This window comes from Corylus avellana, chromosome ca1 (assembly GCF_901000735.1).
Source record: "Corylus avellana chromosome ca1, CavTom2PMs-1.0".
Classification (NCBI taxonomy): domain Eukaryota; kingdom Viridiplantae; phylum Streptophyta; class Magnoliopsida; order Fagales; family Betulaceae; genus Corylus; species Corylus avellana.
Genome location: NC_081541.1, coordinates 2044688 through 2063629, shown reverse-complemented (window position 1 = coordinate 2063629; position 18942 = coordinate 2044688). Strand labels below are relative to the sequence as shown.

General features: G+C 32.4%; 2 protein-coding genes across 3 annotated transcripts; one reads left to right on the top strand and one right to left on the bottom strand.

Moving 5' to 3' along the window:
• Nucleotides 1-9125: 9125 nt before the first annotated feature.
• Nucleotides 9126-11625, bottom strand: LOC132165057 (rust resistance kinase Lr10-like). The gene is made up of 3 exons (XM_059575564.1): nt 10905-11625; nt 10500-10526; nt 9126-10414 (listed from the first exon to the last, which is right to left on the bottom strand). Exons 1-3 carry the CDS (start codon nt 11608-11610, stop codon nt 9306-9308), a joined length of 1842 nt encoding a protein of 613 aa, XP_059431547.1. The 5' UTR covers nt 11611-11625; the 3' UTR covers nt 9126-9305.
• A 250-nt stretch (nt 11626-11875) lies between these two features.
• LOC132168241 (cysteine-rich receptor-like protein kinase 18) lies at nt 11876-17622 on the top strand. 2 transcript variants are annotated; one of them, XM_059579367.1, is made up of 6 exons: nt 11876-12815; nt 13118-13156; nt 13344-13385; nt 13521-13562; nt 15029-15073; nt 16372-17622. In XM_059579367.1, exons 1-6 carry the CDS (start codon nt 11912-11914, stop codon nt 17469-17471), a joined length of 2172 nt encoding a protein of 723 aa, XP_059435350.1. In that variant the 5' UTR covers nt 11876-11911; the 3' UTR covers nt 17472-17622. The 2 variants fall into 2 exon arrangements, with proteins under 2 accessions (XP_059435350.1, XP_059435349.1); XM_059579366.1 differs by having other exon boundaries at nt 13518-13562.
• Nucleotides 17623-18942: the final 1320 nt, after the last annotated feature.

Sequence of the window (18942 nt, the reverse complement as noted above, 5' to 3'; positions counted from 1 at the left end):
AACTCATCCATCTTCCGCTCCTTGGTCAATGTGAGACACAATATCTTATCTTTTTCAGCAAGATTTACAACTATTCAGTAACTTAATTGCGTTTATGATAAGGTTTCAACTTTCAAAGTAGATAGAAAATAATACTTTGATACTATAAGAATCGAAACAAATGGGAAATTGACATGCATGTATCTTAAAGCCTATGTTCAGTAACATGCATGAATGGTTTGAGAATGCACTTGTTAGTTTATTGAAGAAAAGGTTGTTGAGGACAACCACCAATAATGATGGTTGAGATAATGTTAGTCAAATATGGGAAAATCATACTCTAAAAGGTTGGGAAACTCATACGGATTGAATAAGCAAGCATTACCCTTCCATGTGGGGGTGGAGTACTAGTCTATTGATGAAATTGTAGAAATGCCTAAAGGAGAAGTTGAATATTTACAAATGATTTTCAAGGCTTTCCTATCATCGGAGAGTCCCATAACAAATGCCGGAGATACTTCAAATCAAACTTTCTCATCAATTCAATCAAATGAATTAAGTCAATCACCATAATTTAATTGCAAATTAATTGTTATGAGTTTGCTTAATTACATTCCCATATATTAAAGGGGACAATTATTTTTTCTCATCTATATTTGATAGGACAAAGATGCTTGATATTTATGTGTGGTAAATAAGAGTTCCTTTGATTTATGATATCTTGCCTTATTACATCCTTTTTTTTGTTCGAACCCTATTTGCTCATATTTAATCAATGAATTCAGTTTCAGTTTCAATTTAATTAAGAAGGTAGGATGCTATTTTTGGTTCTCCATTAGTCATCCACTGCTTTCTAAATTTGGCATATTAGATAGGACCATCCTTGTCCTTTACAAATACTTTTGGTCACAATTCGTAAGTTTTTATTTTAAACGTTGAAGAGAAACCGAGTTAATCGAGCAGCTATTAATTTTCTCAAAGCTTTGGAAGCATAGTGTTGAAATGTTTGGTGTAATATAATGTGTGTGAGATGTTCAGCCGTGTGTCTTGTGGGTTGGGCAATTTTAATAGTTTGATGAAGCGGCAAAGCCTACCCAAACATGACTAGGACGCAGTGGATAATCTTAAAATAGAATGTTTGGCACTAATGGTCAGTGGGCTTGGCATGTACAGCTCCTGCTACAGATGGGCTTTAAAACTTGATATGGGAATTTGACTTCTTGAGGCTCTGTGGATTCATTTTCTTCAACCAGGCCCATTCACATATTTTTTAAGCATTGATTAAAGCCAGAGCCCAGATGGAAAAAAGACATGCATTGTTTTTAAAATGAGCTCACGATAGAGTCCTGCCGAAAATCTCAATTATTTTCCAAATATATATATATGCCTCCATGACAATAAAGGGACCTCCAACGCCAGCGAGGAGCCCTCAACGGCCATGGAGGTCCAACCTCCATAGCTCCATGTACTTGGGGCCTTCTATGGCCATGAAGGGACCTTCATAAGCTAGCCTCACAGCCATGGAGGTGCTACGCATGCAAGGAGGCTACCTCCATTATCCTCCATGCACACCTAGGCAATTGCCAATTTTTTGTTTTTATCATTTTTTTTCGTGTTCAACAACAATAATTAATGGCTAGTGGAGAGTGTCTTGTCAGCACGGTTAAAGATGAATGTTTGATAGACTTATTATATCCGACATTTTTCATTTAATAATGACTCAAACCGCGTGAATCTATTTGACAAACTCGAAAATATATGGGTTTTTTGATAATGTATTTTTTTTTTTTTGATGTAAATGCTTGGAATGTGAATTGAGTTATTTATCAGCTGCGTTTGTTGCCTGTAATATTGTACCAATAACAACAACAACACTGGTTTGTATTTGTATACCTATATACAGCGTTCTTGTCGGCAACATACAATTCTTAATATCAATATATATTTGTACGACACTGAAGGAAAATTTGCTTGTAATAAGGCTCTATGATAGTATATGGAGCTTTGATGTCATTGGTTCATGTTTTTTCTCTGTGTGCATTTCATTCCTGTTATTTGCTTGTAATAAGGCTTTCCCTCTTTGGTTCACCCACGTTTTATTTAGGTTTTCTTGCTTCTGTTTTGTAATAAGGTTTAGCCACTCGATCTGCCTGCTTGGATGTGAACTGAATTTTGGTCTAGATCTTTTAGGTCGTGGATGTGAATTTTAGTCCAAACCTTCGAGTTGTGGACGTGAACTTCATCCTAGCTTTTGGGTCGAGGAGGAATTTGCGCTACTTATGCATTGGATTGCATCTGTCTTATGCAGATCTGTTATTTCAACTGATAACTAGTCATAGGTTAGCGGAGATTTTAGGTGATGTTTTATCCTTATAGCTTCGGCTATAATTTGTATTTTCAGGGCTTTGTGCTCTTACGATGTAAGAGCTTTATGCTCGTGATTATTATCAATAAAATTGTAGTGTATTTATTTCAAAAAAAAAAAAAAAGTTCTTAGGATATACACAAAAATAATAATTTAATTCATGAATGTGACTAAAAATAATATACAAAGTGAACTCAAAAACCCTTATATTATGCTTTTGACTAAAAATAGTAATAATAATTCATGATATATATAAGTTATTCTTTTATATATATATATAACCTATATAAGAGAGAGTCAAAAGCATAGGGCGGAGAACATATATAAGTAATATAACTCTAGTCACAAACACATTAAATATGATCATCAACATACATGGCCCACTTTTCTCATCGTCTAGAATACGGTTGAAGTGGGTGTATAAATAAATAAATGAACAATTTAATAATTGACTATGGCTTTTCAACGAAATTTAATGAATTCATAACCATAATATTCGATTCCAAATAAATGTGGAAGTTGGGAGATCGAAGATAATAAAGGTTGAATCCATAAATTATTATGATAGGTACGTAGAACTTAACGTATTTGACTGGTCACATGAAAAGTGGTATTATTGACTATGGCTTTTCAACGAAATTTAATGAATTCATAACCATAATATTCGATTCCAAATAAATGTGGAAGTTGGGAGATCGAAGATAATGAAGGTTGAATTCATAAATTATTATGATAGGTACGTAGAACATAACGTATTTGACTGGTCATATGAAAAGTGGTATTATTATTATTATTTTTTTGAAGGAAAAAAGTGGTATTATTGACTATGGCTTTTCAACGAAATTTAATGAATTCATAACCATAATATTTGATTCCAAATAAATGTGGAAGTTGGGAGATCGAAGATAATGAAGTTTGAATCCATAAATTATTATGATAGGTACGTAGAACTTAACGTATTTGACTGGTCACATGAAAAGTGGTATTATTGACTATGGCTTTTCAACGAAATTTAATGAATTCATAACCATAATATTTGATTCCAAATAAATGTGGAAGTTGGCAGATCGAAGATAATGAAGGTTGAATCCATAAATTATTATGATAGGTACGTAGAACTTAACGTATTTGACTGGTCACATGAAAAGTGGTATTATTGACTATGGCTTTTCAATGAAATTTAATGAATTCATAACCATAATATTTGATTCCAAATAAATGTGGAAGTTGGGAGATCGAAGATAATGAAGGTTGAATCCATAAATTATTATGATAGGTACGTAGAACTTAACGTATTTGACTGGTCACATGAAAAGTGGTATTATTGACTATGGCTTTTCAACGAAATTTAATGAATTCATAACCATAATATTTGATTCCAAATAAATGTGGAAGTTGGGAGATCGAAGATAATGAAGGTCGAATCCATAAATTATTATGATAGGTACGTAGAACTTAACGTATTTGACTGGTCACATGAAAAGTGGTATTATTGACTATGGCTTTTCAACGAAATTTAATGAATTCATAACCATAATATTCGATTCCAAATAAATGTGGAAGTTGGGAGATTGAAGATAATGAAGGTTGAATCCATAAATTATTATGATAGGTACGTAGAACTTAACGTATTTGACTGGTCACATGAAAAGTAGTATTATTGACTATGGCTTTTCAATGAAATTTAATGAATTCATAACCATAATATTTGATTCCAAATAAATGTGGAAGTTGGGAGATTGAAGATAATGAATGTTGAATCAATAAATTATGATAGGTAGAACTTAACGTATTTGACTGGTCACGTGGAAAGTGAAATTTCAAGGAAAAGCAGGAGTTTAACAGAGTGTACAGAAAGACTGGGTAAATGACAAGTATGTTTTCATTTCTTCAATATTACGCTATGCCCCCAATTTTAATCACCATTGACTTGGTTGGTGTACATCAATCTTAGTAAATGCCCATCACGCCCTGGAACCTACAAAATTTATGACATGACAAACTTCACAACTAATTCATTTTTGGGTCCATTATTTTAGACTAATTGACACGCATCCAAACAAGTTATAATATTTGAAGACTAGCAAATTTGCAAAAAAATAAAATGATCATAACTTCGAATTTTCTAAACATTACAAGTATTCAAAACAAATGGGAAAACTGGTAGCAAACCCTAGGCCTCCAGCGAATTAATCATTATGTATGTTCATGTACGTACGACTGATTAAATAGTTTTTTAAGCTTTTCAACATAATATGGTTTTAAATGTTTGAAATCTTTAAAATTAGTTTGATGGTATTATATATATGGTGTATAATAAATCTCCTTAATTCAGAAATAAACATTACTCTAATCACAACTTATGATCACCCTGTGATATAATTCATTTCAAATAAACTACGGACTTCGATTAGAATCATTATTAAAAAAGTTCATTCCGTTCATGTCAATTTTTTTTTTTTTTTTAACAAAATGCTTGAAAAATGTAAATCTTTTTAAGAAAACAAGAAATTACAAAAAATATTTTTATAGAATATTAAATTATTAGTTCCTGAAACTGTTTTAAATTTTCAATTTAGATCAAATAAAATAACTGAAGATATCCTGGTTTTGATTTTTTTTTTTATTCACTAAAAATGATTTTTCTTGAAGATTATCAATTATCAAATATCAAAAGAAGATTTACAAACTCCCATTTTATGGATACAAATTATTTTATGGGTGTTTTTGTTTCATGATGCTTTAATTTGAGGACCACGCTAATATTACTTTTCCCTTCCAATTTAGTAATTGCAATTTAATTTGCACATAAACATCTATGATTTCAGGTTGTGTTGTACGTTTTTTTCTCTTCTCTTGTTTGGACGTTGAACACAATTTAAGAGGACTTTTCCTAGCTGCGTCTTTACTTGTCTTGTACTTCTCGTTTTCCCGACTAATTATAGTGACTCATAAAGTGACATTCTTTAGATGTTATGAAAATTTCACATTATAGAAGGTTGAATGAAATTTCCTCCAAATAAATTTGGAGGAAATTTGGAGGAAATTTGTGTCCATATTAAAAAGTATTTATGAATATAGAAATTTCTTAGAAACTGGCATTTAAAAAGTGACATATACTTTTTTATTAATCTTATTAAAAAAATGCTATTATAAAAAATATATATTCCTCATATCATAAATAACACACGACTTTTTTAGAGAGTACTGAGTCATAAGAAAGTCTAACAACCAATTTGTGTAGGAAATTTCTATGTTTGTCCAAATAGCAACCTAACTTGCACGGCAAATCATAGGATACATTCACTTTTTCTTTATTTTTTTTTTCTAACAACCAATTTGTGTAGGAAATTTCTATGTTTGTCCAAATAGCAACCTAACTTGCACGGCAAATCATAGGATACATTCACTTTTTCTTTATTTTTTTTTTAAAAAAAAAAGAAAAAAAAAGGGGAGACATTTTTCATATAAAATTAAGGACAAAAAGTCCAAATAGCATGTCAAGTTGCACGGCAGATCTTCAACAATGAAACATCATCCATACATTGTTCAATAGTCCAGTCTTTGCTTTCTCGTTTGTTTGTTTGATACGATCATACGACCTCAAAGTCAACAAAAGAATGCAATACTGCTATCACTGGTGCATTGGTTTCATTCGGAATCGTCCCCATGCACATCTTATTTGTGTGTGGTAGGGATGTCACGTGTGGTTGATTTATTGCGTATAGTGTGATAAATTACGAAGAAGTTCAGTTTGTTCATATATATGATTGTTATAATTGTAGAATTATTTATTGGAGTCCCAGTCAAATTATCATTGGTGTTAAATTGTTAAACTAATTTGTGTTTATCTTTTGAGTCATTAAGATTATTCTATTAATTTATTTATTGTCAGTCGAGGAGGATGAGTTTGGTGAGGGATGTTGCTACATATGTATCGAATTGAGTGTTTGGATTAGACTTGTTGTTATTGAAAATTAGTCATGGGTTAGCAGTGTCATAGATAGATTGAATGTGATTGTTATGTATATATTAATTTTATAATTTGTACCTTCGGGGGAGAACCCGAGAAAGATTTGATGGGAGAAGGCGATTTATTTTTTTATTTTTTTATTTTTTTTTTCAGTTCTTTAGAATTTTTTTATTAAAAAAAATTATTTTGATTGTTTTTTATGAAATAAAGACTACCGTAAGGGCCAAAAAAAGTGAGCATTTAAAAGTAAGGGCCAAAAAATGGACATTTGAAAGTAAGGACAAAAAATAAAAAAACTTAATAGGTATGGCCCAAAAAAACGAATAAGGCCAAAAGTTTTTATTGGATATGGCAAAAAAATTTTAAAATAGAACCAAATTTTTTTTGAAGGGGCCCAAATGACTAAACTTAAAACTTTACTTTACTACTCTTTTTTATTTTTTATTTTTACTTATAATTTTTTTCCCCCCTTATTTTGGGGGGGGGACCATGGCTTACCCCGGTCCCCCCTCCCTCCGTCTCTGCCTTCGGCTATGATTTTCTTAGAGCTTTTGCTCTGTGATGTAAGAGCTTTATGTTCGTGATCCTTCATCAATTAATGAGATTGAAATGATTTCCCCTTAAAAAAAAAAAAAAAAATCATATTGTTAATTATTTATTATATTCTTTGCAATTTTAAATTTGACATTTTATCTTATGTCTCTCAAAGAATGATGTGGCTCTTAAATTACCATTGAGTTCGTGATTGATCATTAATTATTAAATTTTAATCAAATTATGATTTTAAAAGCCACCTCATTTTTAGAGTGACACAAGAGATATTTATAGAATTGCTCATGTTTAACTTGTCAATGCGAGTCAATGCCGCGTTTTCTTTTTTGTAATGAAAAAGTTTTTTTGTTTTTTTTTTTTAATTGGGTTTAAATATATTTTTTTAATTCAATTTATTAAAATTGACATATACTCTTAGAGTATGCGAAATACATTTTTAATAAGATTAATTAAATATTTGAGATTCACTTGCACTAAAGTCAAATATGAATTTAATAAATCCATATATTGTCATTATTTTTCTATAAATTTAATAGATTAATCGTTAGATTTGTGGGGTTCACTATTGATTTATGTGGGGTTCACATAAGTGTACAAATCTAATAATTGATTGTAAGAAAATAATGGCTAAATATATATATATAAAAAAATATTAACCTCTAACATTTATCTTTAATAAATTAGATTAAAAAAATATTTTCAACATGTGCCATTTTTGTCCTGTCATCAAGGTTTCTAGTTTCCAATTGATTCTTCATTATGTGACGCAGGAGTGTTGACCAGATGCATGCATTATTGATCAGACTTTGGATTGTATACTGGGGTAGAAAAAGCATACAGAAGACTAGGGCAGCCTGGGCACTGGGCAGGTTTGATTACTGTTTCTGGTCTTGGGGACCTACGACATCTATGTCACGTGGCGTTAATGGTGAGAAGTACAAATAATAATTCTCTCTATTTCATTTAAAATTAATACTATTTATTTTATAATCAAGAGTGTATTTAACGATATATCACATCTTTTAAAAAGTTTAAATAATGTAACATTATATATATTATTCATTTTATTTGTAATTAAGACAATCTTAGTCCCCCACGTAACAAAAAAACTAATGTGAATTTAGCACTCGAACTTATTTATAATTCAGTCATTTCATGCATGTAAGCAATACAAGACTAACTTTTTGGAGTATTATATTAGTTATGAAGTAATCCATAATGGAGATATTCATTAAGATTGAATAAGTATGCATTGTTAAAGTATTTAATTAAATGATTAAATTTATTTCTTCTTATTAAATTAAATTTTTTAAATAAGTATAATTTAATATGCCCCACCCTTTGCATAGGGTGAAGTCTATTGACTAGAAAAATCAGCGGCAAATGGAATGCTACCAGAAAGCGACCTTTGACTATTCATAAAAACAAGTCAAGAGTACTTGTCTTATGAAGGCTTCAAGAAAATTCCATTGTTGTTTTGATCTTGTAGAGACGTGCACACTCTTTCTTCTTACAAAATTATTAAATTTTCACCATTTGCTCATTCCATGATTCCTTAATTTCGTTATAATTAATTAAAAATAAACTTTAACTACATAGAGTTATAAAAATAGAGAACTTTCTTTAATTAGATCAATATAACAAAATAAAGGCCATTTGTGTTATACACAGATTTTTTTTGCGCAAAATTTGTACTCAAACTCCATCTTCACCATTGATTTATTTATTTATTTATTTTGTGAAATATATGGACTTCGTGAACAACTTCTTTGCATATAACATAATCTCTGATTTACTTAAAAAAAAATTCACATAATCTCTAATTTAAACATGCATAATGCATCATGATAGATAACAAATTTATTATATTTTTTAAAATGGAAAAGATCAAAATCACTCTTGCGCTTTGACTCATATCATCTGTTAGACCTGTCATGATGCATTATGCATGTTTAAATCCATATATGTAGTTTCTATTTTAAAGAATATATCATAAATATATTCTGGCTTATAAGATTATATTCACAAACGTATTATATTCTAGCATTTCCTATAAATATATATTTTGCTACAAATCCATATGTGTGTTTTATAAAACATTCATGCTCCTTTTGCAAGAACTGTACGTTGGCCATCAAACATGCATGCCTACGGTGCGACTAAAAACAAATTCACTTTTAGTTTTAGATTATATGACAGCCCAAGGAATTCACAATTGAAAAGGAAAAAAGAAAAATGAAAGAAGAAGAAGCTAGATTTACCAGGTACGTACATTTTTATAATCTCCAAAATACTCCTACATTGATAGGAGAAAAAACTTGAAGTTGCTACATTGACTACAAGTCTACAAGATTAATAACTTCTAAGAATACAAGAGTACAAGATCATTGCAACCTATATTGTTATCACATATGCCCAATTTATATACAACTATTCTCATTCTGGGATGACCTCTAACTCATGGTTTAAACGTTTTATAGGTATATTTGCATGAATTTGTACGGGGCCTGCAGAGGCAAAGGGATTAGGAGGCATAATTAATTTATCTTCTTCTCCTTCTAACATTTGAACCGCATCTTTCATAGAAGGACGACCCACTGGGTGCCATTGGATGCACCAGAGTCCAATAATTGCAAGTTTCTTTGCAATTTTAGCATCTCCATCATCATCAATAAAGATTCGCATGTCTTCTTTTTGTTCTAAAATATTGTAGATCCATTCTGGAAAGTAGACTTGACTAGTGTTCTCAACTGTAACGTCAACATTTTTCCTTCCTCCGACTATTTCAAGTAACAATATTCCAAAGCTATAAACATCTGCTTTAGAAGACACATTCCCAAAATTTCTAGAAAACACTTCGGGTGCAATGTAACCCATAGTTCCCCTGGCTGTGGTCATGGACACTGCACTTTGATCCTTTGAACACAACTTTGCAAGACCAAAATCAGAAATTTTTGGATTAAGGTTTTGGTCTAGCAAAACATTGTGAGGTTTGATATCGAAATGGAGGATTCGTTGGCCACATCCTTGGTGAAGATACTCAATTCCTTTTGCTATGCCAAGAGCAATATCATGTAGCTTATCCCAATTAAGGATACATTTCTTGGTGTCCGTTGAAGATATGAACTTCTCTAGCGAATCATTTGGTAAGAACTCATAAACTAAAGCTCGTCTAAATCCATCAGCACACAAGCCAACCAAGCGAACCACGTTAACATGATGTATCATACCCAATGTTTCTACTTCATTTATGAATTCGTCCCCATTTCCATGGGAAATGTTAAGGATCTTCACTGCAACATGAATTTCATTGGAAAGCTTTCCTTTGAATACTGTTCCATATGCTCCTTCACCTAGCTTCTCAGTAAACTGATTTGTAATCCTTTTAATATCAGTATACGAGTATCTTGTGGGTTTGAAATTTCTGTAATCTTCCAAAAACTTTTCGATCTTTGCTTGATGTTCTTTTTCTACTTTATCATAAGTATAAAGACGGTACAAAGCAAAGATAGCTAGTGGTAATAGAAATGAACCTAAGATGACACCTGCAAAATAGACATATATTTGGGAGTTAATATATGATTTACATCTTCCCAATAAAAAGAATTTCAAATGGGCAAGACAACTCACCAGCAATTGCTGACTTTGATAATGCACCTGTTAAAGATTTAACATAATTAGTTTCTCATTGCATGTACATTGCCAAAAAATTAAAAAATTAAAAATTGTTGGCCAAAAATTTTATAGCTAATAACTTAAAGTTAAATTGAATTCAGACCTTGAGTTCAAGTTGTAGTTTTCTAAGATGACTAAAACGTGCTGTGCAGTGATTTTTCCTCAGTTAACATGTGTATGCGTATTTTGATCTCTTGTGAAGAGCTACAATTATATGGCCTAATAAAATGCTTTAGCAACACGCTCTAAAATGAATGCGCGCAGGGAATTATTCGCCGTTGCTGAGGAGGAATCAATGCATGTTGGCTTGAAAACTGAATAAATTGAGTACAAAGGTGGAAATTGGAGAGAAGAAAATACCTTTAGAGTCTTTGGGGAAGCATTCGGTTTGTGATTTAGAGCTATTATTCTTCAATCTGCATTTCTTGCCTTTTGCTTCACAGTGTCCACATTTTGGGATGGACCAGCTCAATTGAAGAACATTGTAATCACTGCCGTTTTTTAATATAGTCTCTGGAATTGATAGAAGATTATACATCTTTGTACAAGATAAGGGCAACTCAGCGATGCTCCTATAGTAATAGATTGCATAAACTTGGTAGGTAGGGCCACTAAGACAAGGGATATTGTAGTACTTGTAATTCTTATCTTCTATTGGGGAAGGATATTTGAATAAGGTATAGTTGTAAAGGTATTCATTGGAATTTACTTTGAATTGGAAATGTGAAGAAGATAAATTGAGCCCCCGAAGCTGCCTTGGAAAGCAATGATGTGGATCATATAATTGAATTACCTTAGATGTGTAGTTAATCTCTTTCACATAGAGTTTAACTGAAATCGGCAGCTCGAGCACCGTATCGTGTGTATCAGTGCATGATAAGGTAAACCCAGGATACCCACAATTCTCTGGCTGGCTGCTAAGTCGGAAAGGAAACTGGATGGCAGGGCCATGGGCTCCACAGTTCCGTAATTTATCATCACACCCATTTTGGGCTTCTCTAAGGTCTACGGTGAAAGCCAGAAACAAGAACAAGTATGAGATTAGCATTTCTAAGCAAATATCCATCTCTGTGCTCTTGAGGGATAAATAATGGTTCTCAGCCTCTTAAATAGTTGGGCTTTCTTCGGTGATTACCTCTATCACTTTGTTCTAAGTGACAAGTAAATTTCGGGTGAACTTCAAGGACTTGGACAATGTGGTGATGGCGACTGGCGACTGGCGACTAGTAAAAATCAGTCATCATTGATTTTTCAATATATGACGTAAGTGCTTACGCCTTATAAATCTACATTATTTAATTTGTCTATGGCTGTGGATTGTGGAAGCCATACCCTCTCTCACTATCTTCTCTCTCTCTCTCTGATCAATGGCAAGCCAAAAGCTCTTCCCTGCCGGACTCATGGTCCTAATTGTTGTTCTTGTCCTAGTCCATGAAGCTTGCAGTGCCAACAATAGTCATTACCAATGTCCTGCTTCTTCCTGCGGCAATATCCACAATATAAGATATCCCTTTCGGTTGAATGGTATTGATCCACCAAACTGCGGTGATCAAAGGTATAATCTGTCATGTGAGAATAACCAAGCAGTGTTATACTTATATGATGGAAGATACTATGTACAGGAGATCGATTACCACAAATACACAATCCGACTTGTAGACTCAGGTATTCAGAAGGATAACGACTCCTTCATCCCTCGTTATTCTCTACGCCTAACTAATTTCAGTTCAGGGGATCCATATGCTCCATATCATCCATATTCGATCAACTGTGATTCGTGTGAAGCTAACGGTAGTTATTGCTCTTTGAGCTTGCCCAATCTGTATCAGAAATATATGGTTTTCGTTAACTGCGAAAAACAAGTGAAGTCTCGGAGGTATTTGGACATTTCTACTTGCTTTAAGAATGGAGGAGTAGTGTATTCTTCCAACTCTTTTTTATCCCATTCCAAGAGGTATACATATGTTATTGCTGGCTTAACCCCAGCAATTGCTCGCAGAACCCCAGCATATTGCTTTGCAGAAGACCAGATGATGAGCGTATGGGATTTGGAGGAGTCGTGCCAAATAGAGCAAATGTATCTGTCAACATCGAGGGTATCTTGTCCAAATAATAGTGACCGATATTTTCGATGTACTGACTTTTACGATGCAGTGGTCTCCGGCTTTATGCTTTCATGGTTCCAAGTTGCTTGTACACCTGGAGATGATGATTGCTACATCAAGGACGACGCGAATTACCCTGTTCGGTGCTACGCCCCTCAAAGCGAAGGTGCGTAAGGAATAAAAGAAAAAAGATATAACACTAGAGAGTTTCTAACGAAATATCTTACATACATGTTGGCCATTATTTTCAATTTGCACATTTCTTTCTTTCTCTTTTGTCACATTTTAATCAATACCATTAATATTCCAAGGATTATTGAACATATAACTTCTTTAAGACGGGAGTAGTTCGGAGCATACCAAATACTGGCAAATATCTTTTGTAGTTTAGACTTACAAAATTAATGACTTGCTTTTTCATTCCAAGTTTCCAAACTCTGATTTTTATTTCTTTTCTTTTCTTTGTAGGGCCCGCGAGATTCTATATATTTTGGAAATGTAGCAAAGGTGAGGTTTCTATCTCAAAAAGTTTTTTGAAGAATAATATAGATCGTCTAGAGGTTTATAGAGTTGTTTGTATTCCTTAAGCATGGCCCAGGGAGGGGAAAGTTGTATATACGCAGGCCATACACTTTTAAAATTATTTAAGTCATCTTTTCTATTAATTAATAAGTTTATCTTTTTTTGTACGTAGTTCTTGCAGCTGTTATCAAATTACTAGTGCCGAGGAAAATAAGTAAGAACCTATCTCTAGCTATCTCCGTTGATTTTTTTATTTTCATTTTTTTAGGAAGGCAATTAGGTCTAATTAGTTCCAACTAAAAAGTTTCCGAACACTGATGTTATTCTTTTCTTTTCTTTGTGAAAGCAGGACAAAAATTGGGCATTCCTTATGTTGGCATTGACGACTCAAGTGAGGTTTTTGTCTAAAAAATTTGTTTAAAGAATAAGACAGAATAGCACAATAAAGAGCGTACAATTGGATGAGTTATGGCTGATGATGGCAATGGTTGATCTCAAACTTTTAGGTTTTGTTTAGATATCAGAAATGAAAGGAAAAATATAAATTCTTACGAAATTAGCTTCCTCTTTTTGTTAGAAGTTTTCCTTCCCTTACCCCATTTTTTTCCGTCGTCATAAGAGCTAGCATTTCCAAACATTTATCTAAAGTTTTATACAAAATAACTAATCAAAACTCATTTTATCTAATTTAATTGACCATTTTTCAAAACCTCCGTCCAACCATTTATCTAAATTTCTTCTCTCTAATTTATTAAAATAATCATTTTTAAATTTTTTTTCTCCACCAAAAACACCAAATGAAACCTGTCCCCTGCAGCTAACCAAAACAACCAAACACTCTAATTACTTACTGACAACAGCTAAACAAAATTAATTAACACCAAAAATTATAGCAGCTAGCAACAAAATCTATCAACCACAGGTAACTCCTCCCCTGCCTCCCCTTTCGCTCGCCACAGCTTCAACCATAGTTACCTCTTGTCCACACACAAACGATTATCTCAACCGAGCGAAGTCAGATAAAAGCACCCAAAACAAAATTAGATCAAAAATTTGTTGGAGAGAGATTTGGTTATGGAGCTTCGACAAAGATGATGGTGGAGCTTCGTTGCGATAATGAAAAAGGATTCAAAGATCTTTCAACCTGACCATATCTAGAATGAGGGAATTCCTCACCCAGATACCCATTCCTATTACTCAGCATAGAATGTTGCCCTCTTCTATTGCCGGAACCAAACCTCGAATCATAAGCTATGGGTCCCAATTCCCGAAACCCATCGACTTTTCCATACTCCCCAACACCAGCTCTAACATAATTCTCATCGCTAATCAGCTTCAGTCGCCGTTCATCCTCCTAAGAAATCCTCAAAGAGTTCCGATTATTTCGAGTGTCATCAACCACATGGTGGAGCTTCGCTGAAGAGAGACAAATGAAAAAGGAAGGAGAAGCATTGAAGAAAGAGAGAGGGAGAGAGAGAAATCAATAAAGAAAAATTTCAGTGAAAACTCGTTTTCCAGCCTTAATTGGCAAGTTATTCGCCTCATCTAAATGACTACATATTACCTCAATCCAGCACGTTGAGAAACCATTGAATATTAGGATGGTTGCTTCGGGACAAAGTGGTCATTCAGGGGCTTTGGTTAGTGATCCGGGCTATTTCCCTAGAGCTCAGCCCAGTTTCAACGCCAGCAATATTAGTATAGAGGTTTATAAAGCTGCTAATTATATTTCTTCTTAAAACATGATTGAAGGAGAAAGTTGTTTACGCAATTTTACTTGGTCTTCCACTTTTCCAATTATTCAAGTCACTTTCCTGATTAATTAATTAATTTACATATTTCTATATTTCTTTGCAGACATTTTGTTAACCGGCCTACAGTCGAACATGCTCTACGTCAGCGGTCAGAACCCCCTCTCTCTCTCTCTCTCTCTCTCTCTCTCAATCTTCTTTAAATTTTGGGAAAAATTCATACTCCTCACACTATTGTTCAATTGACAATATCTCTCTAAACTTTTAATTAGAACAATGTCCCTCCTAAATTACAAAAAAATTAACAATGTCCACCCAAGGCCATGAAAAAGACAAAAATGACCATATATAGTTTTTTTTTTTCTAGCAAGACAAAAATACGAGTAATGGTAAAAGTCCCGCTGGTGTCTTTTTTGTGTCAATCCAAAAAATAATATGGCTTTTAAAATCACTATTAAATTATTAAATTTTAATCAAATGGTGATTTTAAAAGTTAACTCATTTATGGAGTGACACAATAGAGATACAAAAGGAACTTCTAGCACTACTTCAAAAATACTCTTAACAAATTTGAAAAAGAAAATTATTAAACAATTTTTAAAAAAATTTCCAAACTTTAAAAAAAAAAAACATTTTTAGTTTTTTTTTTAAAAAAATATTTTATTAAGGGTATTTTCTTCATTGGGGGAGACATTGAAAATTTTTATAGTTTTTTTTTTTTTTTTTTGGGGGGGGAACATTGTTTCAATTGAAAGTTTGGGAGGATATTGCAAATTTGTAGTTTGAGGGAATATATAGGCTTCCCCTTAGTTAATTTTCCTTTTCAGTCGATAATTTGATATTGTGAAGCATACAAATGATTTAAAATACAGATAAGATGAAAATGTTAATAAACTTTACTTAAAAATTATAATAAATATTGTGCTTAACCATTAGGAATTTGAAAGGCAATTAGTTAAAAGAAGGAAAACTACAACTACCCCTTCTAACTATTAACAAATTTGTAATTTCCTTATACTGTTTTAATTTTTGCAATGTTATGTCGCCCAGTCTACCATGCATTGGAGTTAAAAAAAAAAAAAAAAACTGAAAGTCTACCATGCATGCATTGAGGTAATAATGTCCTCATTTCGTGATTCAGAATGACAAAAATATTATACATTGATAAAAGTTTTTTTAAAAAACTAATAAATAACTAAATAAGACCAAAAAAAAAAAAAAACATAAAAAATAGGAAAAAAAATTATATTTTTTTTTCTTCTTATTTTTGTAAAGTTTTTATCAATATTATTTTTTTGTCATGTTTGGCACGAAAGGGACATTGCAATCCCAACAAAACTTGAAAGATTGTGAGGATATTGCAAATTTATTGGTAGTAAAAAGAGGTAAATGTACTTTTGCCTATAGAGAAATTCTTATTATATTTACTTTGGTAATTTTCCTGTATAGGACCATCCATTGCACTAAAGGTACTTGGGACTCCCTGTGTGATTGCATTTCTGATATATAAATGGCGTAGGAGGCATTTATCGATGTATGACAATATTGAAGAATTTCTGCAAAGCTACAATAATCTCATGCCAATAAGGTACTCTTACTCAGAAGTTAAGAAGATGACCAAAAGTTTTAAGGATAAATTAGGTGAAGGAGGCTTTGGCACTGTATTTAAAGGAAAGCTTCAAAGTGGCCGTCTTGTGGCTATAAAGATGTTAAGCAAGTCTAAAGCTAACGGACAAGATTTTATCAACGAAGTTGCAACTATTGGAAGGATTCATCATGTTAATGTAGTACAACTCATTGGTTTTTGTGTTGAAGGATCAAAGCGGGCCCTAGTATATGAGTTCATGCCTAATGGCTCCCTAAATACATTTATATTTTCCCCAGAAGTAAGTTCCCTCCTAAGCTATGACAAAATGTATGATATAGCTCTAGGAGTGGCTCGTGGAATTGAATATCTACATCAAGGATGTGATATGCAGATTTTGCATTTTGATATCAAGCCTCACAACATTCTTCTTGATGAGAATTTTACTCCAAAAGTTTCGGACTTTGGCTTGGCAAAGCTATATCCAGTAGATAATAGCATTGTCTCTTTGACTGCTGCAAGAGGGACATTTGGATACATGGCTCCTGAGTTGTTCTATAAAAACATTGGAGGTGTCTCATATAAAGCTGATGTTTATAGTTTCGGAATGTTATTGATGGAAATGGCTGGACGAAGAAGGAATGTAAATGCATATGCAGAACACTCAAGCCAAATATACTTCCCTACTTGGGTATATGACCAATTGAACGATGGAAACGACATAGAAATGGAAGACGCCACAGAAGAGGAAAGGAAAATAGGCAAGAAGATGATCATTGTCGCGCTATGGTGTATACAAATGAAGCCTAGTGATCGTCCTTCAATGAGCAAAGTCGTACAAATGCTCGAAGAAAAAGTTGAATACTTACAAATGCCTTCCAAGCCTTCTCTATCATCACTAGACATAATCACAACCGGTGGCGGAGAGAGTTCGAATCAATCAAGTGAATCATCTCAATCTTAGTCTTTTGATTTATTATATTCCCGCTAAAGGATAAAATTAGTTTTCTTATATATATTTGATAGCGCAAATATGCTTAATATTTATGTGTAACAAATAAGAGTTTGTTTTATTTAATATAACTCTACTTATTACATAACTTTTCCACGTTCAATTTTATATTCTCATACTTGACCAATGAATTGAGTTTTAAGTTTGAGAAAATATGTTGCTATTCTTCATTCTCTACTATTATTATTATTATTTAAATCTTTGGAAGCATCTAATGTCAAATTCGTTATACCAATAAACAATTTGGAAGCATAAGATGGACTTTTGACAATTACCATCCTTTTTTCTTCATCAAGGTTTCTAACTAAACAACTTAATTGAGCCTATCTTATACAATTAAAAAAAAAAAAAAAAAACCTTAATTGAGCCTATAACCGCTAAATTCGTTATAGGATTAAAGTGTATGTTGACCAAATGCATTATTCAGATTTCAAATTATCTACGGGGTAGAAAAATTAGAAAGAAGACTCCGACAGGTTTCAATACTGTTTTTCATGCAAGACCATTTTTTTTTTTATATATATTTTAAATTGAAAAAAAAAAAAGTAAAACATCGTGCAAAAATTAATTATTTTTATACGTTTTGAAGCTATTTTCAAATAATTATTTCTAAAAACAACATATTGTTAAAGATTATTGAAATATTATTTTACGAAACTATTTTCTATTTTTAATTTAGATAAAATAAAATAATTGAAAAAATGTTGGTTTTGATTTTTGATTCAGTAAAACTAATTTTTAAAATTATACACCAAATAAACACTAATGTTGAAGACTATCAGATATACCAAAAGAAGATTTACAACCTAGAATTTTATACATACTTTAAGCATAAAAAAAAATGCAGAAAGTAACATGTAATTCTTGAAATAATTATGGGATTTTATTGTTATGTCATAGAAATCTCAATGGGTTCAAAAGGCCACTGACAATTAGACTCGACCTTTGATAGCAATTGATTTTATTGAGAGATTAAAATCCAAATCCGAGAGGTTCAACGTTTCGCATGAAACCAAGTCAGAATAATTCTTCATCTAACCAGCAATTTCCACAACTTTGTTTTGGTCTTTCACCCAATTTTTAATTAAAGAATTAGTCTACAGACCATGTAACCTTTTTTCCGTTATTTTTTTTTTAAAAAAAAAACCAACGATGAAAGAACTCAATGGCCTAAGCCCCAACTACAAAGTTAAATTCTTCAAAGCCCAAATTCTTTATGAGATGGGCTTCCATTCATTGTGCACAAATTCATGAAATAATATTTGTGATTGAGATGGGCTTGACAACAACTTCAACGCCCCAATGCTTTGTGAGATCTCCGTAAAGGTCATGAGGCCGCTCCATTGAGAAAGGCCTTATATTTATTTGCTTTTGGATATAGCTTGGAGCGTGTTTGTACTGAATCGGGTTTGACTAGAAGAAA